At 40.0% G+C, this 22163-nt stretch overlaps 1 protein-coding gene across 1 annotated transcript in view; it reads left to right on the top strand.

The window, feature by feature from the left end:
• Positions 1-22163, top strand: part of LOC101787516 (uncharacterized) — a 275776-nt gene that overhangs the window by 41868 nt on the left and 211745 nt on the right. Inside the window, exons 13-14 of the mRNA XM_063259710.1 lie at positions 18112-18188; positions 21513-21633. Of these exons, the coding sequence (XP_063115780.1) occupies positions 18112-18188; positions 21513-21633 (198 nt within the window). The remainder of the gene's footprint in view (positions 1-18111; positions 18189-21512; positions 21634-22163) is intronic.

Here is a 22163-nt window from a genome sequence, read left to right as displayed (position 1 = left end):
TCCTTTTCTCCTACACTGTGGGTTTCTCATGTTAGAGAAACCATGGGATATTTAAGCTTGTGTGTCTGATTCATTTCATTTAACACTGTGACCTCAAGATGCACTAATTTTCCTACAAGTGACTTAAATTTACCTTTCTTTATAGGAGAGTAATACTCCATTTCATATAAATGCCATGTTTTCTTTATCCAGTCCACCTGTTGATGAACATTTAGGTCACTTAAATCCATTATAAGTTTCTTCTTTGAACTACAGGTTACTTAGAGGCAAACTCTTTACATTTCCAGCACTTGTGCAATTTTCTAGACATACTGTTTTGGATTTCTGATTTTCTATAAGCATAATCAAAAACTAAACTGTGCTATATTACGCCTTTGAAATTTATTTCAGCTTGTTTTTAAGGCTAAGAATGTGGTCTGTCTTATTTAATGCTCCATCTCGATTTGAGAAGACTGTGTATTCAGTTATTGAGTAGGATGTAGGAATATCAAATAGGCCAAGTTGTTTGGTAATCCTATTACAATTCTACATTTTTGGTGATTTTTTGTCTCTTTTCTATGAATCACTGAGAGAAAGACATTAAACTCTCCAGCTGTGATTGAGAATTAGTCTGCTTCTCACTTTAAGCCAATGGTGGTTTTATGTATTTGGCAACTTTGATTATTGCACGCATATATCTTTAAGGTCTTTGTGTCTTCTTTAATGTTATGAAATTCCTCTATTATCCCTGGTAATGCTCCTGAGTTTGAAAATTATTTTGTTCGGTTACTGATATAGCTGCACCAGATTCCTCATGCTTACTGTTTGTATGATTTATATTTTATCAGTCTCTTTTGAAATGTTATGATAAACATGTTTCTTGTTAACTGCCTAGAGTTTTGTTGTGGTATTCCTATCTTTTTATTATTATTTAGTCTGATACTCCCTGCCTTCATCTATATCAGAGTATTGAGGCAGTTTACATTTTATAAAAGTATTAGGAAGTTTGGGTGTAAGTGTATGATCCAGTTATTTGATCTCTATTTGTTTTGTCTGATTTTAGTTCCTCTGCTTCTCTTTCCTGGACTTTCTGAGGAGTGTGTTCTAGAGTTTGGAGTGCTGAACCCTAAGGGCCCATGTTTTTAAAGCTTGCTTCCTAACATGCTGTTGGGAGGTGATAGGAACTTCAAAAGCTGGAATCTTCGGGCCACCGAGGGCAAGTCCTTCAAGGTGACGGAGACTCCTGTCTCCTCCTCTTCCTTGTTTTTGTTACCAGCCCTGAGGAGCTGTGCCCCATGAGCTCAAGCCATGGTGCGCTGCCTTGCTGTAGGCCTAGAACCACTGGACAATTAATCGTGGACTGAAGCTTCTAAATTGGGAGCTAAAATAACCCTTTCACTTTGTAAGTTGACTTAGCTCAGGTTTCTGCTACGGCAATGCAAAGCTTTATTTTATGTTCATTTATCTATTCTATTGATATTTTTATTATTCTCTTGGTATTTTAAAAATAATGTTGCAGAGATTAAATTTACATCTTAACTTCTCATAGTTTGCCTTAAAATATTTTATTGTTTCACAAAAAATTTAAGAACTATACAAGAATACATTTCCAATCATAAACTTTCTGTACCTTGTGCTTCTATTGTTAATCATTTTACTTTTATAAATACTAGAACCTTTACTACATTGATTTTCACCATTATAATCTTATGTTAGAGTCATATGAAAATTGAAATGTACATATATCATTAAACATTGTAAATGCCAATTCTTTTAAAGGTACTTTACGCTGACCTTAGAGTATTACTTCTGGTGTGTGTAATTCTTTGCAGCAAAATTGTATTTCCATTTAGGATCACTTTTCTTTGGTCTACAGAATTTCATTTAGTATTTGTTACAGTATAAGTACAGTATGGATTAATTTTTTTCAGGTTTCGTTTGATTGAAAATGTCTTTGTGTTTCGAAGGGTATTTTGTTCGAATATAAAATTGTGGTCTAAGAATTACTTTTACTTGCAGGACTTTAAATATGCCACCCTACCTTCTGTTCTCCAAGTTTTCCTTTGTAATTTGGTCACTATCCTTATTATTTTCTTAGACAGAATCCAGTCAGTTGTCATGATTCACAGGTTTTTCTGTTTTCTCATTGATTTCATTTCTGTGATTTCTTTGTAATCCCCAACTCAGTCATTGTGACACTTTTATCCTGCTTTGTGAACATATCCATAGTGTCAAAATTTTGATTCACTTAACAGTGACATATTGAGCAATTTGTCAGCTAAGGTTGAGGAAGATGAACTCCACCTTCTCACCACATTATCAATAAAGGTCATTTTTGCTGTGTACTTAGTACCACAGTTTTTGCTTCTTTTGTGCTTTTTGTGGCAGTTTCTCCATTTTAAATGACTCTCACAATGTACTAAAGTCTGTGGTTTTTCTAAGAAGGCTTAAGGGAGAAAAACTGTATAATCGAATAAATTTCATTCAGGGTTGATCTGCATGCTGTGGGCCATGAGTTCAATGCTAACAGGCTGACAGTACCATACGTCCAGAAAAAGAAAACAGGAACTTCACATACTGTACATAGAACTGCTTCTGAAATTGCTAAAGTAATCTCCATTCTGTGTGATGGGAAAGGTGAAAGTTGGCTAAATGTGTGGATTCATGAAATGATGACTCATTGAAATAAAGCACAGGGTGTGCTATTGAGATTAAAAGCCAAAGGATTTTCTAGGCCTGTCAGCTTTGCTTAGGACAGGTTGAGCCCATCTCAGTACCGGTTAACTAGCCTGTTTCAAAGGGTGAGACAATGGGAAAACAATGTGAAGCCTCCGCCCAGCATGACGGTGCATGTTTATAATCTCAGCTCTTCAGATGACTGATGAAGAGGACTGCATATTCAGGACCAACCCAGGTGACCATTGACCAACTGTGTCAACTTGAGGAAAAGCTAAACTGGATCAGCATAGTTCTAGGTGTGGCGGAAAGAACTGTCTTGTATTTTCAAATCTGAATTCTAAAATTGTGTTTAAATGTATAATAGAAATTAGAAATATTGATGCTAACAAGGCATCCTCCCTCCTCTGCCATGTTGCCAGGGTTGGATTGACTCAGTCCATGGGCACCGGACCAGTGATTCCTGGCCTTTTTGCTGCGTTCGGTAGATTTGGGTCACCACAATCCTAAGATTCTTGAATGTTGAGATTGCAATTCTCTTTTGAGTACAGCCGGTGGCCTCAATTCCTAGAGAGTTCATCTCCATTGGTTTCCTACCTCATTCTTCAACAATCCTTCTGCATTTATAATGTGGCAGAGGTGGGCTTCCCCAACTTTCTTACCCTGCTCTAATCTTTTTCATAAAGATTGCTGAAAACTCATGGAAAATAATTGGTGTGTGTGGGAATATCCCTCACCTCTCCTTTCTCCTCCTTTTCCTTTTTCCCTTTCTACTCTATCCACCTCCTCTTCTTCTTTACCTCCTTCTCTGTCTTTATTTTATTTGGAACATCTCTTTTTGACCGTGCCGGGGATTAATCCCAGCACCTTCGTATTAAGCTACTTTATGCTTTTTATTTTTTAGTTTCAAGTAGGGTCTCACTAATTTATCCAGGTGGGGCTTGAAACTGTGAGCTCCCTGCCTCAGTCTCCCAGATCCTGGAGTTACAGGCATACCCTACCACAGCTGGCTTGTTAGGAGCATCTTGTACTCAGAAATCCTCATCTCAGCCCATTCCTGAACTTGGAAAGCTAAATGCTTTGTTGGGTACTTCTTATAGTTTTTACCTATTTCCCTTCCTTTGTGGAGGACAAAAACAGCTATGAGAAAAAGTCATTAGTTCCTGAATTTTATTTGGTTATGTTTCCATGTGATCTCAGCTCTTAAATAGGCTTCTAAACTACAACTCTACGTGACCTGGTAGGATGTCAGTTTTGTTTTATTTTTGTGTTGAGAGGGGCAGTCACTTGAAACTTTTTCTTTCTAAGTAGAAGTTGAAGTTTCCCTTGATGATTTCTTCAGATTTTCTTTTTTGCTTTGATTTCTCTATTTGCCATACTCTTATTTCAAATTTCTCTCAATTTGAAAACAAAGAAACAAAAATACTATTCCTTGGCCATACGGTCTTTTCTCTCTGTGGTCCTAAATCTTTATTCCTGCCCCTGACTTAAGAGTATCATCTCGTGGCCTCCTCTTTTCCTGTCTTCTCCGTTCACTGGTATTTAATTTCCAGTACAAACCCCACCGAGACAGTTCCTATTCCTGAGGCCTACAGTTGCCAAATTAATCACTTTTTAACTTACATGTTATGTGGCCTGCTGCATTCAAACACAAGAGAAACTGTGTTTCCCAGAAACACAGCATCATTGATTGGAAATATGGCTTCTCTGTTATTCGTAAGCCTCTTCTCCCACCATCTTTAAAACATCCTTGTTCTTCACCTCCTTCCTTCCCAGTTCCATCTTCCCTTGTACGCATGCACAGACTGCAGCTCCTGTCTTTTGTGTCCACCAGCCACAACTTGCAGCTGAAGACTGAGATTTGTATCCCCAGCTCAGACGCCCTGCTCTCTGGGTCCGCACATCAAACTGCCCAAGGCGCCACCCCAGGATGGCTCTCTGTTTTCCCCCTCTTCCATCAAACTTCCTCTTCTTGAATTCTCTTTCTCGCTGCAAATGACAGCATCTTCCATGTGATTCTTAAAATTAGAAACCTGGAAATTCTCTATTTCTCATTTTTCCTCAATTAAGTCAGCGGCCAGCCCCATCCTTTCATTCCTCTGCTGTGCACTTGACCTCTATTCTTCCTTCCAGCTCCGTGTCACCTCCTTAAAGTTACAGCCTTGTCAACTCTTAACGTGGTCCCTTCCTTCCTTCCTTCTTTCCTTCCTTCTTTCCTTCCTTCCTTCCTTCCTTCCTTCCTTCCTTCCTTCCTTCCTTATCTCTTTACAATGTAGTAAGCCCTCCACTTCTGTGCTACGAGGTTGTTCTACAGTGGTGATATGGACAAGTTATCTGCTGCTGGAAACATGAAGCTGTTTATAAAGCTCAGCTCACAAGGGACACCCAGTATTTTTGGAAGAATGAGAAAGAGGCACTAAAGTACCTTCTAGGACTTTTGTGCTCCGATTTTTTTCAACTTTTCCAACTTGCTGTCCTATTTCCTGTCCTTTATGATTTCTCATTTGCTGTTATCTTTCCTACAGCTGAGACACAATGTCTGACATCTACAACTTGAAAGAGAAGAGATTGGACTTGGCGCAGGGTTTTAGGGCATTCAGTCCATGGACAGCTGGCTCCAAGGCAGAAGCTTTGGATGGAAAGATATAGCAGAGCAAAGCTTTTTAGTCTGTTGCTGCAGAAGAGCAGAACATGGAAAGGGAGCCAGAGAGCAAGGGGTGTGTGCTCAGAAAAGACCACTAAAGCTATGCCTCTGTGACTCACCCAGCCACGTCTTAAAAGAGGGACCTTTTTTTCTACTTAGTATCTCTGCAGCTAGTGAAGTATCTGGCATGTAACAACAACTCAAGAAAATAGAAAGAAGAAGGGTCTGAGGTTATGGCATACTGAAACAGAAACTTGCTGCCACATATAAAGCCTAAAAGCCCACTTATTTCAAAGATACTTTTCCTTAATGGGGAGGAGATCATTTGAAAATGAAGGCATGTTTAGGGAGGTTAGGACAGAAGACAGAAGATAGGATCAGAATATGTTTCTTGTCTATTTTAATTTTCTGTTTCCAGTAGTTGGGTCTGCTCTCTTCAAGCCCAGCTCTTTGATAACTGTTGAACAGAAACAAGTCTCACAGTCCATCACTGGTGTTGTTCATGCAGTAGGAGGAGTGTGGCTGATGTGAAGACGTCACTGATCAGAAGGATTGGGACCGTCTAGATCATACCAGCCCCTGGAGCTAGAGGGGTAAAGAAACTACAAGGAAAGCAGAGAAGGAGCCAAAAAAAAAAAAAAAAAAAAAAAAAAAAAAAAAAAAAAAAAACCAGACTTCTCAGCAGTAACGTGGTAGCCAGTGCCCTCAATAAACAGGCTGTTTTGCAAGTTAGATTTTGCCTTATTTTTATTTTGATGCATTTATGGAACATACAGAGTAATTTTTGGCCTTGTGACTTCAGTAATGAATTTTTATTATCAGACATGTAAACAGATGAGTTGTGAATGTTAGAATTTATGTGTTCTGTTTCCTGCAACGAGTATTCTTGGGCCATTTTTAGCCATCCTCAAATCACAGGCATTTCAGACTGGGTTTTTACAGGGAAGCACTGGGTCTTTAGGAGGCTTTCCCAGTATTTACGGATTTAAAGAGGATATGGTCTAGCTAAAAATAATCAGGAAAGCATATGGGAATCAACCAGTTTTTAATCTTTAGGTAAAACAATTGAGGGCATTTTGCTTATTGTTTTCAAAAATCTAAGCCAGATGGGATTTCTTCCATAGAATAAAAACACTAGAAAACACGTATCAGTGATGCAATACTATTTTGATTTGGAATTTGCTCCATCGTGCTCTAGCTGTGTGATCTGAAGCAAGTCTGAGCTCCTGTGATCTTCTATGTGCAGCAGTGGGAATGGGGTACATTTCCTACTCAGGTTGTGAAAGACAAGTTCAGTAAACTCGGAGAGTTGTTTCGAGCAATGTAACACTCCATATAAAAGTAAGTTATTTTGCTATTTTTGGGATTCTTTTGTAGATTTTGGACTCTCTTACTTGTCTACGGGGTGGAACTGTTAGGATGTTTGCCTGTATGATAAGACAATATACAGGCAAAAACACAGAGTCCTGGGGCTGGGGATTTAGCTCAGTGGCATAAGCACCTGCCTTGCAAGCAGGCAGTCGTGAGTTCGATCCCTGGTACCAATAAAAACGAAAAAGACAAAACAAAAACAAAAACAAAAAAAAACCAAACAGAGTCTGGGGACTTGGACTCCAGAATTTGAATTATACTATTTCCTATTCTGTGTCTTTTTTTTTTAATCTTTAAAATGGGAAAAGTATCCCGAGATACTTTGCCTGAATAGTTGAGATCATGATTATGAGCTCTGAAAAACAGTTGCCTCAGTGAATATGAAATTCATGAAAAGAGGCAATTTCTCCTTTTTAAGACCTGTAGGTCCCAAAAAGTCCCCATCAAAATCTGTTTCCTAAAGTTTGTACTTTCTCAGACTGAAGACCTTACAGACTGTTAAAACAGCTGTCCTTAGTGGGTTCCCAGAGTGGACAGCCATGCTAGTGCAGTAAGATGCCCAAGGCTCCGTGGCAGGAGGAGAGGACTTTCATCCCTTCGTTTCCTCCCTGAGCACAGAACTTGCAACTTCTGTGCTCACTTTAACAAGTAAGAATAACTGGTCAAACAGTCAGTGAAAATAACATTGACATGAAAAGGAAAAAACAGAGCCTGGGATTGCCATGGTGTTACAGATGGTTCTGGTGGTATGTAGTTAGACACAGATACACATTATTTGTCAATTTCATCACCTATTTGAAATAGTTTGTATATTTTAATCCTTTGCACTATATATCACAGATAAATATTGCCATTCACACTTCTCCATTGTGGAAGCAGGCTTAGTAATGTTAATGTCTTGCTGAAGTCACAAAACTAAAGACAACAGACTTTGAGCCTCCTTTGCCTAACTCTGGTGCTTTGGAAGCAATGGCACTAATCTCAGCTAGTTGCAGGAGCAAAAGGTGAGGAAATACTTCCGTATGAGGATAAAGCCAATTCATAGTGTGATGCTGCAAAACAGGAGGACATGTGATCAATTCAAAACTCTACCAAAGTAAATTTTTGGCGGTTTACCACGTGAAGATGAATAGGTGGAGGATCTGTACATGTTAATGTTTTTTGTATCTGAAAAGGATGATCCATAAGGTTTGATCAGTTCCTCCTGGAAAAAACCCACAAATATGGATATTGCATTTTCCATAATTTTGTAGTTCTAGATCAAATGGTATTATCACATAGGGAATTAAAAAACAAATTAATGCATTGCCATGCATTTTGCATGCTAATTCTTAATGACTTCAATTGAGATGAATCAAATACACATGCTCAGGTAGGTAAGACTTAAGGAAATCTAAGAGTTGATGGGAAAACAGAAGACCATCCAGTAAGCCCATTAGTGGCCATTTCATTTATGCCTTACTGACCTCCAATAAACTGATCTAAACCATCCTCCCTGCTTGCACCATGAGTTGGCCCTTTAGGAGCTCCTTGTTAAGCTAAAACCTAGACTGATGTACAAGCAGGTGGCAGCTCACTGAGACTGTGCTCTCTTAGCTAGGTGATCCAGCCTCAGACAACCACAGTGGCTGATGCCTCTCTCAGTCTCAGGCCTGAGGCTGCTAATTATTTTCAGTTAAGGCACAGCCTAGATTAGGCCAATCAGGTAATCTCTGTACATCACTTCTTTTCTTCTGGTAATATAAGTGGCTCAGTACATTGAAGCCTCTTTAGTCTGGAATGTTGCTAGCTCTAGAATGTTTTTTTTTTGTTGTTGTTCAAATTAACTTGGTCAAGTTGAATGGATCTCAGATTATCTTTTGATGTCCCATTAGAGGGGAGCCTTATTCAGTGACTGGGTAAAATATACTAAGAGGTAGAAACTAAAGGTAGTTTGTCATTTTTTGAATCTGAAATAAGTAATAAGTTTTGAAAGATATTTTTATTTTATAAAATGGGTAGTGAGGACAGAATTAGGTACATAGAAATTATCACGGTGGGCGAAAAAAAGCAGGAATACAATAAAGACAGAGCAGTAATGCGAGACATACTGCTGCATTTAATGTGAATTTATTTTCCTATAAGTAGATGTCGCCTCTAACAAGTGCTTCTTGGTGATAAAGTCAAGAGAAACAACAATAGAGAAGTAGGTACAGTATGATTTTTTGTAATTATTAGGGTCAGTTTTCATCTCTTTTGCTTTGACCTTCTGTTCTAATTGTTTAGTACCAAAGATATTGTCAACCAATGAACAGATACTGAAATTAAAATGAATTATTAAGCAAATGAGGGTGTTAGGCTGTTCGGTTCATGTGATATTCCCCCTGACCCATCACACGGCATTTCAAGTACTTTGTCCTTCCCCTGGGCTGGATGTCACAGGGCGTATGGTCCAGACCTGGAATCATCACTGAGGTCCAGCCTGCACTTATGCTGGTCTTCCTGGTTCTGGATCACGTATCCTCACGTGAGGTGGAAATAACTTCAGCCGTCTGAGCACAGGGTTTGGGGATGCTGGGTGAGCACCCCCAAATGTTTGTATTGTGGGAACAGTAATACACACCTCGTAATTTGTTGGTGAGGATTAAACGTGCCATCACAGTAGCTCTTGTGCTTTCCTTGCAGGGTAAGCTTCCCTCTCTTACAGTCTCTTTGAAAATGCCACTTTACCTTTTCTTTAGCGTGCGTGCTTGGGTAGTGATCATTAACTCCCTGTGAACGTTTTGAGTGATTTTGACTACTGTCATCTTTTCAGTAATGTGTCATTGTTGAAGGACTACGTGATGAATGATGGCAATTAGAAATCTAGACCCAGAACCTTTAACAATAAGAAAAGGTGGGGTAGACTATGGAGGGAGAGAATGTAGGAGGTGTGAGCTGAAACGTGCAGCGTGCTATTGGAATCACCTTGAAATTATTTTAAAAGATTTTTTTCCCTAAAACGCTTAACTAAAACAGTCATGTATAAATATCTCATTTTTCTGCAGATTCCTTTCCTATCTTTCTGATCAAAGAGAAACAGAACTTGCTATGAACATTCTTTTAAATTTGAAAAGCTGCTTCAATAAAGAGCCTAAACAGTAACTATACAAATATTAACAAATGTCTCTTACTGAAAGAGGTTTTCCTCTACCAGGTAACAAGTATCAAATGTGTTCTACTTTAAAAATATCAGGCACACTTCCTGCTTCTGAGCTCTCTGCTCCAATTCATTTCACAATTAGTGTTGCTTCTAAATAGCTTCCCACAGATGTTTCCTGCCCAGGTGATTGATTTTTAGATTTCATTATTTTTGTGTGGTGCTGGGCATCAAAGCCTAGGCAAGTGTTCTACCACTGAGCTACATCCCCAGACCACAGGTAATTATGTTTTCAGGAAATCGTCCTGGTATGGTGGAGTGAACTGGGGTTGAAATGTCAAATGGTAATGGATTCAGATATACTCTTAATCTTATGATGTATTTGGGTTCAGAAAATTCATCCAAGTTCCTGGGAGTTTTGTTCTTTTAATCAGTAAAATGTGCATAGAAATTATGTCATATAATGTTGCTCTAGCCATTTTTAAGTATAAGGAGTATATCTAATAAATGGCATTAAAGTAATGGTATTAAATTATATAATATTAAAGTATCTTTATCATTCGGGGAATTCATTTCTTATCTGTTATAACTTATACTCACTTGTAATTTGAGCATATAGTATATTATAGTTATTCAGGTATATTTTATTATGCTGTCTTAATCATAATTTCCTTATGAACAAAGGCTTTTCTAGGCATCCTGTGTAACAGAGAATCAGACAAACATGTTAACTTATGTCCTGAACAACTACTTCTAAGATAACAATATGTAATATATTAATTAGTGTTAAGTTCCTATTTTTTGAAATTGTGTGTCATTTCTATCCTTTTTTTCTGTTTTGCTTTTTAAAATAAAAAAAGAAATGCAATAATCCAAAGAGGAAAATAAAACCACTTATTAAACACATAGAATGTAAAAATCATTTTGTCTAAAACCAAGGCATAAAATAACCAGGAAATAGATTTAGATATGGATACAGGATAACTCACTTAAAGTGATTCTTACTTATTTGCTTTAGATGCTAGAAGGTTCTGTTAGAATTTTACTTGGGTTATAAAATAATTTATAAATTATCTCAGGTATGATTTTGAAGAATGTGTTCCCATTCCTCTGTTTATCTTGCTTCATTTTATTGTTTTGTTTTGTTTTGTTTTTTTTTTTTTTTTGAGACAGAGTTCAGCTATATAGTCCAGGCTGGCCTTGAACTCATGGGTGATCTTCCTGCCTCAGCCTCCCAAGGGCTAGGATTGCAGGCGTGCACCACCACACTCAGATGCTTCACATTCTTAATTCTATTACTTAATTTAAAAGGTCATATACTTAAAGCTTCCAACAATTCTTGTTCTATGATCAAATTCTCAAATTAACATCTAAGTTGAACATTCAAACTGCTTGCCCCCAGAAAATATCAAGATCTTTCTTAGAAGTCCAGTAAAACACAAAATATCAAGTAAACCTTACCATGAAAGATTAATAACCTCATTGCAAAATGGTTACAGACACAGTGTCAAAAATCAGTGGACTGTATTTTGAAAATCTTTACATATACTCTAAATGAACAAAATCAGTAAATATTAAGAAAGCTACCCTAAACAAGTTTTCCCTTTTAGATCTAAACTATAGCTCAATAGTTATTGCAAAATAATTTAAAGATTGAAAAACTCTGAGAATTTGCCACTTGTAAAAACTTTTGTGAATTTGTGGAATGGTCTGCTCATTATTCCTCAGATCTTATGCCTCCCTGCTCTGTACCCTGCCAGAACTTGTTCCTACTGGGTTTTTCATTTCACAGAATCATTTCACATAGCTTCCTGGCCTGCACATTTCCCCACACGCCTTTGCACACTGAGAGAAAGTTGCCATGCTTTGGGCACGGTTTGAGTGTGTTCTCCAGAGGTTCAGTGCTGGGACTCTGGTCCTCTGTGTTAATCTTAAACTAATGGGAAACAGGCCATGAAGGGGACTGTCTTCCTGTGAGGGTCAATGCTTTCAGGAGTTCTGACCCTCATAGGACTAGATCAGTACTGCAAGACCCGCTTCTTAGAAAGCAAGATGGCTGCACCAGCTTGGTCCTGTCTGCATGTGGCCCATTCATTCTCCCTCTCCTCCCCTCTCCTCTCCTCCTCTCCCCTCCCCTCCCCTCCCCTTTCCTCTCCTCCCCTCCCCTCTCCTCTCTTCCCCTCCATCTCTCTCTGTCTCTCTGTCTCTGTCTGTCTGTCTGTCTGTCTCTTTCTCTCCCTCCCTTTCCTGTTTCTCTGTCGTGTTGTGACAATGAAGTTCTCAGGGAATTCTAAGTAAATAGGCAATCTTGGACTTTCAGCCTGTAAAAGCTCAACTAAATAAACTTCTTTTTATGAGGAACCCAGTGACAAGTATTTTGTTATAAGAATGCAAGACACACTAATAAAACAAACAAAAAACTTTCTACAGCATGGGATATGACTTTCATTAGCTTTTAGGAGAAGATAGGGTAGGATGAAAAGGCAAACTATAGATAACTTTCATTATTTCCTGATGAACTTCACCGAATTTGAATATTGAAATCTAGGCATTCAATAGTAGATAAGATAAAAGGCAGACATTCAGTTTTGCACAGTCGAATTAATATTTGTTGAGTTTTTCTACTGATAAGAGGAGGGAATTAATGTACTTGATCTTAGCCAAAATGCTGAGAAGTGATAAAAGAGAGAATTAATGGACCAGAAATTGTTTTCAAGAATGCTTAGATATTTATGGGAAATTAAGCAATATGTGGAGGAATTATTCTTTATTTGTTTCTGTAAAGAAGGGTCTAGAAATGATTCCCTGCATCATTTCTTCATATTGCTATAGAAAAGGCCTAGGCAATACAGATAATTATGCAAAGTTAATATTTACATTTACAGTGATAGCTAGTCAGTGATCTTTTGAATTTTGTTTGGGTATTATATAAATAAAGTTGAACATTATGTATGAATTTTCATTTTATCGATAACGGGTGCTGATACTTTTGCCAAACTGTGCCCTGGGAATTCTCCAATGACAGAAATGCATCACTTCCTCAGCCTGACAGAAAATAATGGAATGTGTGGTTTGCAAAATATTCCAAGATAAATTTTATACAGAGAATTACTTTTGATTCACTATTCATAAGTGATGCTTCTGAAATACAAAGGATTCGGACATAGTTGACTTTATGAGGGGTTTATTCTCTTTGTAAACCATGATTGTACTGTTTGGTAGTTCCTGGAAAATACAAAAGAAAACTTCATGCTTTGCAGTGCAGGTTTCCTGTTTACCCTTTTTACTCCTTCCCAAAGGCCCGTATACATCCCTCGGCTGAAGTCTGAACTTGTTCTCACAAACTGGCTAGGGCTAGTAGTGGAAAATGCATGTGGTATAGTGGTAGGGAAAAATGTGACACTGGTCCTGTGCATCTAACTTCTATAAAGCAATGGGTGACTATATAAGGGACCAGCCGTGCCAAGTAAGAGCTCTGGGCTTTGCCATGCACTGCAAACTTGGGTAAATACCTGGAGATCTTTAGGCTTCGGTTTACCCATCTGTAAGTAAGTAGTAAGCACGATCCTAAAGTGCATCCATCTCAGGGCTGTTGTGGGGACTAAATGATATAAAACATTCGAGGATGAAATGATTCAAAGCATAAAAATAGGTGAACATCTCTGCAGGGTAACTTTGCGGATTCCTCTCGCCTGATTCCTTCTTCCTTCTGGTGACAGCCAGAAGCTTCAGTCTCTTCTCTTACTGCCACTCAAAGTCACCACTGCCACTTGAGTGTCTCAAAAACACCTCAGAGTTAACATGGAGCCTAAAATTTTGCACCTCCAAACCCTGTTCCTGACTTACCCATCTTCTCTGTCACAGTGGATGGTACCAGAGACTGAAGCCAGAACCTTGAGCCTCATTGGGGATTCTCCTGCCTTCCTCATCCAGTCACGTGGCAAAACCTGACAGCTCGGCTCAGGAGCTCACCTTGCAGCTGCCCTCAGTGACGTCCGCCTCCCTTCACCCCTCCGTAGGGAGTGAGCATTTCTGTGTAGCTCCCTCTCACACAGGGACAAAGGGAGAGGGTGGGCATCTGTATAAAATTTATCCCTCTCCCACATCCAGTCTCTGCCACCAGAAGCTGAACCATGGGGAAGCCTCGATCAGGTCCATGTGCTTCCTGGATCCTGCTTGCTTTCCATCCAAGAGAAGTCTTAGCCTGGAGGAGAGGGAGGAACAGAGAAGTCATATGGCTCCTCTGCTCTGTGAGGTCAGGCTGCATGGAGCTGGCTCTCTCCCTCCATCTGGGATCACTGTTGTGCTCAGAGCAAACGACACAGAACAGCCTCTCTTCTGGTGACCATTCTGTCTCCTGTCCTTTCAAGCCCAGACAAGGAAACAGCCTGCTCTTTGGTCCTTTGAAATCCATGGCTTGTAACAACATCTTTGGAGTAAAGTACTGTGAATCATCTCATTTTGGAAATGCATCTGTTTCAGTCAAGACCCTCATTGATACAGGCACTAAAGGTGGGCTTTTCGCCACATGTAACCACAGCAAGCACGCACCCCTTCTTTAGTCTGGCAGTATCACGGTACAACATGCTAACAGCATAATGTAACATGGCCTCTTCTCTGGGCTTTGATGAAGCCTTGCAATCCTCTGGTTGGGGATTGCTCTGCAAGCTATGTCATGCTCCTTCTCTAACTCTTGCAGGATGCCCATCTTAGAGAGGAAGGATCAGGGTGAGGTGAAGCTGTGGTCCTCGTGTCTTTGACCGCTTGTTTACTTGTCCTCCTCTGCTCACAGTCCAGTGGACAGTCCCTTCCTCTGGCCGGCTAGCTGTGACTTCTGTATCTTACAAATACGAGGTAGAATTTCCTCTCTTCAGTCATCTGGATCTATCACAGTTACAGTTTGCTGAGAAATGTGGTCTGTAAGAGGAAGAATCAAACGTTCATTTAACACTTCCAAAACTTCACTGCTCATTCTTTACAAAGCAGACAATGTCATTCCTTTACTTAACCCTTTACTGGCTCCTCATTTCCACAGAGTGTGCAGATTCATTAACAGCATCTGGATTTCCAGCAGGTTCTAGTTCTTGTTTATGTTTCTAGCCCATTTACCAATGTGAATAGTTTTAGACCACACTTATCTTTTAGTTTTTAAGTATGCAAGTTATGTCTTACCTCTGGACCTTTGCATATGCTGCTCTCACTGTTTAGAAGAATCAGATGTTTTTGTTTTTATTTTTATTTTTTTTTAGTACCAGGGATTGAACTCATGGCTTCATGTTTGCCATGCAGGCACTTATGCTGCTGAGCTAAATCCCTGGCCTGAAGAATCAGTCTTGCCATTGTTTGCATGGCTAAATTTTTAAGGTCTCGTGCTAAATGCCACTGACCCCTCTGAGCATCCTCTGCCATAAACTCACTCTCTAAAAATTATTCTCTGGGTTGCCCTTTGGAATGTCCCCTCCACTGTGCTTTCTACGCCTGCCATTGTTTTATTTCTGAGGTTAATTTCATTTATCAGGCTCACCAGAAAGAAAGTAGTAGAGAACTACAGTCATATCACCTTATCCTCGGTTTCATTTTCTGTAATGCCAGGTATCCATGGTCATCTGGGATCTGAAAATAGCAAAAGAAAGATTCCGGAAACAAGACAGAACACATCTATGTAACTTTTATTGAAATATATTCATATATTCTGTTGTACTATTAGTGTTATTAATTTCTTACTGCACTGAATTTATAAGTTAAACTTTATCATATATGTGTGGGTATAGGAAGAAAAGTGTAATACACGTAGGATTTGCTTTAGCCATCCATGAAGGAGTGTTAGAATATATCCTGTGTGAATGAAGGGCCATCTAATTTAGCCAGATTTTGCTACCTACAAGTGGTGCTAACATAATAAGACCCAACTCATGACCGGCACTGAATTTTGCTGAAGAATTTTTAGTAGAGTGAGGACTTATAAAAAAATGAACAAAATCTCATTGGGAAATGGAGGAAGGTAAATCTTTATTATGGAAGACAAAAGAGTGAGGAACACTGTTGATTGGCGTTATATGGAATCCAGGGAGTATTCCTAAGGAGCTGGATAATCTACCTAAGACGATTCCCAGCCAGGTGTGTTCTTGCTGCTTATTGTAAAATGTGAGGTAGGTGGGAGAGAAACTAACGGGAGGACTGTTAAAGAAAGAGAATCCTGACTTGGTGGTACTGAAAATTCTCAGCCTCTTAGACGGCAAACAACACTACAACAAAGAAATAGCTGCTGAGCCAACTTCCTGTGCCAGGAAAATATAGCTCATGCATGACGCCGAAAGTGTCACAGTCACATCTTTTGTTCAGAGCTCAGAAATATGAAAAGTAGTGCCTCAGAATACTGTTCCCTAGACAAAGGGCGCTGTGAGGAAATTTGGGGTGTGGCTCACAGTTCTCCAGGCCAACAACACGCGATTTCTAGCATTTAGAGGCTTCATTCCCATCCTGTCAGTGGAAGGCCAAGGTGGAGAAGGGCTTGATTTGAAGGGATTTGTGGTTTTCACTTTCATCTAATTCACAGAAGACTCCTCAGATTTAAAAAGGAAATATGTTAGCGGAAAACGCACTCTCTAAAAATTATTCTCTAGGTTGCCCTTTGGAGCGTCCTCCCCACTGTGCTTTCTACGCCTGCCATTGTTTTATTTCTGAGGTTAATTTCATTGGGGTGGGGAGGGGCTCAAATGAAAAGGTCTTTGGACCCCTAAATTCTGGGGATGGGGGAAGGCTGGGAGAATTACTTAGTTGCAAGGATGGGCTACTTCTCTATGAGAAGGAGGAAAGATTCAGCGTGGAACCTGAGGTTCACAGGCCAGGGCTGAGAGCCGTGGAGAACGCTTTCTAGATCTTGAGACTCTACCAGAGAACACCCATCCTCTGCTTGTCTTGATTTCATAGTTACTCTGGACCTAGCTTCTAGCTATTCATAATGAGCGCTCTCACCTGTCATGTGTGAAGGTTGATGTGTGTCACCAAAAGCACGTGGTAGAAGGCATCTTGTTTGTATTTATTTGTTGGGTAACAGGAATTGAGGCATCTTTTCTCATTCTTTGAGTTGTTTGAATTGTTAAGGATTTCAACTTTCATCATCAACAATCTTTCTTTCTGTCTCTCTCCACCTTTGCTGAATATGTTGATTTTGATTATTTGAGAGCCTATCAGCACATATGCAAGAATATTGTAACATAGTTTAGATAATGGGATTTTAATATATTCTAGTTTGTGTGGGAGAGTCCTGGATTATGCTTATTGTCCTTGCATAATTATATTTCCCCTTTTACTCTCCAAGTACTCTGGATTGAATAATAAATTATGACTAAAATTATTGTTAATTTCTCTAGCTTCCTGTTGTAGGCAGGGTTTAGAAGGGAAAAGATTTAATAGAGGACACATAATTTATAGGATCATTTTATAATATTCACTCAAAGACTCAAATGCAGAAGAGAGTACTCAAATGCAGAAGAAATCTGTCTGTGAGATCCAAGGAATCCTGCTGCGGGCCTGGATCCCATAGCAATGTCCTCAATGAGTCCAGCTGGAGGCTTAGAACCCACAACAATGCCTCATGCAAGTCTGCATTAAGGATCTGCTCTTGGAAGGCCCACAGGTCAGTGGCAGAAGTTGGAAAGTCTGCGCCAGCAGAGATGAGAGATCTGTGCCAGCAGGCTGAGGGATCTGCCCTGGTCTGGAAAGAAATGCTCAAGGTAAGGACCAGAGCTTCCCCAAAGAGAACCACAGTCATCCTGAGCGACAGCGAGGACCTGAGTTTTTCTGATGATAACACTGAGTTGGTTTCATGAAAACCAGCGTGACAAGCTTCTCCAGGAGAATCAACAGTGCACCACCTTCCCCTCCAGCTCTCTTTTCAAATAGTCCTCGGGTGGGCCTTCCACACCCAGCACCTCACTGAGTCAGTTCAGCTGGGTGTTCCAAGCTGCCCACTAGTTAATCCACCATACTTTCTATACCTCCGTTAAGTCACTTTCCGTGTTCTAAAACCATTCCACTGTACTGTGTGTGAAAGCATTTCCACTAATGGTTCCTTTTGCTACGGGACCCAACTCGTTCCTTTTGCTACATTCCTGGTCTGAAAGTAACCCAGAGAAGTCAGGGATCCTAACAAGGTGGTTGCCAAAGGCACAGCTCCCACCGTCTTGTCTCTGGGAACTTCACCTTTTGAGAGTCAGCATACCCTGGTCATAGCAAAAACAAACTTTACACTGGTGTTTGGAGAGTGTTTTGAGTCAACTATATTTTTATTTTCTCTTTTACTGTCTCTTTTTAAATGTAGGATGTGAAATCTGAAGAAGAAAGATTTAACCAGTACCTGCCTATGTCACGTTTAAAGATGGACAAAACACTTCTGAAGTACGTTCCTTCGTTAGGTTTGATGCATTCTGTTTGACCTCTGGGTGTTTTGCTGTGGGTTAAATGTGGGTCAGTTACAGGTGATAAATACCCTTGGTTTAATCCACTCTTAGACTTTTGGGAATGTTGACCCCATTTCCTCGTGGGTTACATCTGTGCCCTTTTATCTGTATGATGTTAGGGGATCGGGCAATCTAGGCATGCTGGTGTATCTGGGAGCCATGTTTTATTTATCTCTTGAACAATATCAAAATCCTGGGGCTGGTGGGTGACCTTCCAACCTGTGGATGTGGCAGTAATTCCCCTAGACAGTTTTCAAATTGGGTGGTGTCACTGTTAATCACACTGTGTGACCTTGAATAGCACAGCAAACACTTCTCAGCATCAGTTTTGCATCCATTAAGCAGGAGTAATAATAGTAATAATAACAGCTTATCAGATTATTGTAAAGGCTGAATAGATATTAGTTGAGAAAGTGCCTCGAATATGCTAAACGCTCAGGCTGTGCTACTTAGTGCTGTAGAGCAATGGTCCTCCAGGGCCATCGACTTGGCGCTCCGGAAGTTTAGTGATGTGGAGAGAGGATTTTGCCATCACAGCTGGGGCCGGGTTGGTGGGAGTGATTGTGTATTTAGTGGGTAGAGCCATGGAGTTTGCTAAACGTCCGTTACGGAGCAGAGCAGCCTACACAAGGAAGAGGTATCTGTTTGAACTTCAGTGGTGCTGAGACTGAGTGCTGTTTCTCCATGAGCTTGTTCACTGCTGCTTTCCTTAACTTCTGTCTTCTAGAAGCCAATCGGATGAGAGCCAGAGTGAGACCTGCCTCCTTGTGAGGTCTGGTTGGTGTGGGAGAGGCTAGGCTGTGCGTATGGGATTCGGTATCACTACAGCGCCACTTCAGTGCCCAGTGTGGGGACTGGAGAGGTGCAGAATACCATGCACTTCCTGTGATAGGATTTTATACTAAGAAAATGGCCAGGGAGGTTTGCAAGACTTTATATATGAAAGAGTTAATTACATAGGAACTTACAGTAGTGAAAATAGGGACTAGTCTAAATATCCAGGAATAAGGGATCATTTAAATAAATTATGATAGACTCTGGGCTCCAAACACTAGGTGATACCTAAAAATTATGCTGTAATAAGAAAAAAAAAGAACTATAATATACTACATGGAAAGCAAAGATTACAAAATAATATGTACAGCAGCAGTATCATTTGTGTGGAATAATGTCCAGTTACCTGGCTATGAAAAACAGAAGTCAGTATTTCACCAGTGAATACACGCAGTGTGTGGGCTAATGAGGACATTTTTTCAGTGCACAAACATTTATCAAGACCTTGGCATCCATGGTTTTCACACTTATGGATTCAACTAACCTTAGATACAAAATATCACTCTCCTGCATCCCACAGCTTTGTGCTGTACCGAACATGTACAGCCTCTGTTTCTTGTCATCATTGTCTAAAAATTACCATTGAACTATTCATGAAGAATTTACCATGTACTATGATTTACAAATCATCTGGAAATGATTTAAAGTTATGGTTATATACAAAGACTATGTGATTTTATTAAAGGGACTTGAGCACCCCTGGACTTTGGTATTCAATGTAGGCTCCCAGGAACCAGCTCGCGGTGGACACTCAGGGGGCAGTCCTAGTTACATAACCATAAGGTTGATGCATATTCAAGACCTGGGAGAACAGGAATGATAATGGGGCTCAGGAACCGATGCACATGTGACCTGTTGTCTGCTTGTGGCTCCTGACCTAGAATGTCATTGCTTTAAGGAACTGAAGATCACGTGATGATCTCTAGGGATTTGCTACTACATTAAAGCTGTGTCTTCACCATTTAGCTTTAGAAAGTCTTTACTTATAAAAAGTGGGATTATAAGCAGGGACCCTGCCTTCTTCATCATCTTTTTTCAGATTGTAATTGTGAGTTAAGTATCTAATTATCTAGAGTCAGTTTTTAGAATACTTCCAAATGCCTTGCAGTTCTTGCCAAGGGATCAAAGACAGAAACTGAGGAAATTCTGTCACTGTAGTAAACAGAAAATGTTTGCTGTTTACTAATGAAATCTATTTACCTTCATAACTGTATAATAGGTCCATTAAAGACAATAGATACAGTAGTTTAAAAGTAATAAAATTTACAACAAAGTGTATTTAATTTGAAATTGAATTGCTGGCAAATGGGTGTCCTAATGAACCCTTGTGTCAATGGAGCTCTAACCAAATTAAAGGAAATCATTTATGTCATAGGAAACCAAATCAGCAGTGAGGCCACAAAAGGCTATTCCTCTGGTAGGGTACAGTCATTGTCACAGATGGCCCTGCTGATGGAATTAAGCTTGAGTCAGGAGAAGGGAGATACACGATCCTTCTTAATTCAAATTAATTTGGAAAAGCAGGCAAAAGCTGTCAAGATTCAAGAAGAAGAAAAAACAGAAAAAAACCAAGCCAACGATAAAGAAGAACCCCCAATAAAGGACATAAATGTTAATAGTAAGCAAAAGGCCTGGAGAGCACTTTGAGGGTGGAAATAGATCTTGCTCTCTGGCCATTGCATTAAAAAACATTTATGTCATATCAGCTCTTCATGAATTTAGATGAAGTTTTTCTCAAAGTTTCTCTAATAGTTTATAAGAAAGAGAGGAAGAGGGGATACAAATGAATTGGCAAAAAGCCTGACGAAATATAGTTCGTCCACTGTATCTATGGATTCTGTCTCCATGGATTCAGCCAATCGTTTAAAACATTTAGGCATGGGTGCATCTGAACATGCACAGTCGGTATTCTTGCCATTATCCCCTAAACAATACACTATAATAACTATTTGCATAGCATTAATGTTATATTATGCATTATGAATAATCTAGGGCTCCACAGCAGAGTATACAGGAGGATGTGCAGGTACACAAACATTATGCCGTCTCCTACAAGGGACTTGGGACATCTGTGGATTTCAGTATTCACGGGGGGTCCTGGAACAAATCCCTCACAGATATGGAGGGATGCTTGTATTTGATCTCCTGGTAATTCCTCAACAAGTGACATTTTAATTATTGGGAGATCAGTAGCTAATACAGTATAGTGAATCTTATATTTTTATGGGGCCAAACTTCAAAGGCCACTTCCTCTCTGACTTTAATCCACGGCAACACCTGTAATGTGGTGTTTCTCTAATTCCTGGTTAATGTGACACAATGTGTAAGGAAAGCATCATATTGTATTGTGCTTCTAAAGGCAAATATTTGCTTTATACTCTGTTGTCAATTTCTCTTTTTCTCTTTTCTCCTTCTCATACTGGAACAGGGCTCCAAGTCAGCCATCGGCTGCAGACTTACCTGTTGGTGAAAAACACAGTGTCACCAAGCTCGGCTCCCTCACGGAAGTAACTCACAGTTGCATGGGAGCAGCGGGCTCTTGCTGGGAGGTGAGGCTCTGGGGACTGACTTCTTTCCTGGTGCAAACTGTGAAATGATGAGATCGATGGTATCGATCCATGTGCCTGTTGTGCTTTTCTGCCTGTAGATCTCTCCAGAGGACAGAGTTTTAGCAGGCCTAATAAATATTTTCTGATGAGAATTCTGTGCTAGAATCGGATGGCCGGAAGCTCTCCCGGGCAAAGCCCTTGGAATTCCTCAGAGCGGGGCTGCTGATAGGCCAGGCTCCATCCTTGCTGTACTGGGCAGGCCAGGCAGGCCTGCCGCCATGCAAATGAGAGGAGGCTTGAGATTTGATGGGTCTTCTATCTCCTGATCCTCCTCATCTGACAGTCGCTTTGAGGAAGGTTGTAAATGCAAGAGAGATTGTGGTATAATTCCTCAGCCTGGCATTTCTGCCCCCTAGTCACCATTCGATTATCTTCCAAATTGCTGTGTTTCAGAGAGATAAAGATTTTTTATGGCTTGCTGACTTGAAACAACCGCAAGAGCCAGCAAAGAGATGGCTAGGCGGCCATGC

This window comes from Cavia porcellus, unplaced genomic scaffold (assembly GCF_034190915.1).
Source record: "Cavia porcellus strain 051 isolate PalLab524CR breed Dunkin Hartley unplaced genomic scaffold, mCavPor4.1 scaffold_13, whole genome shotgun sequence".
NCBI classification, from domain to species: domain Eukaryota; kingdom Metazoa; phylum Chordata; class Mammalia; order Rodentia; family Caviidae; genus Cavia; species Cavia porcellus.
This window is presented reverse-complemented; position numbering and strand designations above follow the sequence as displayed.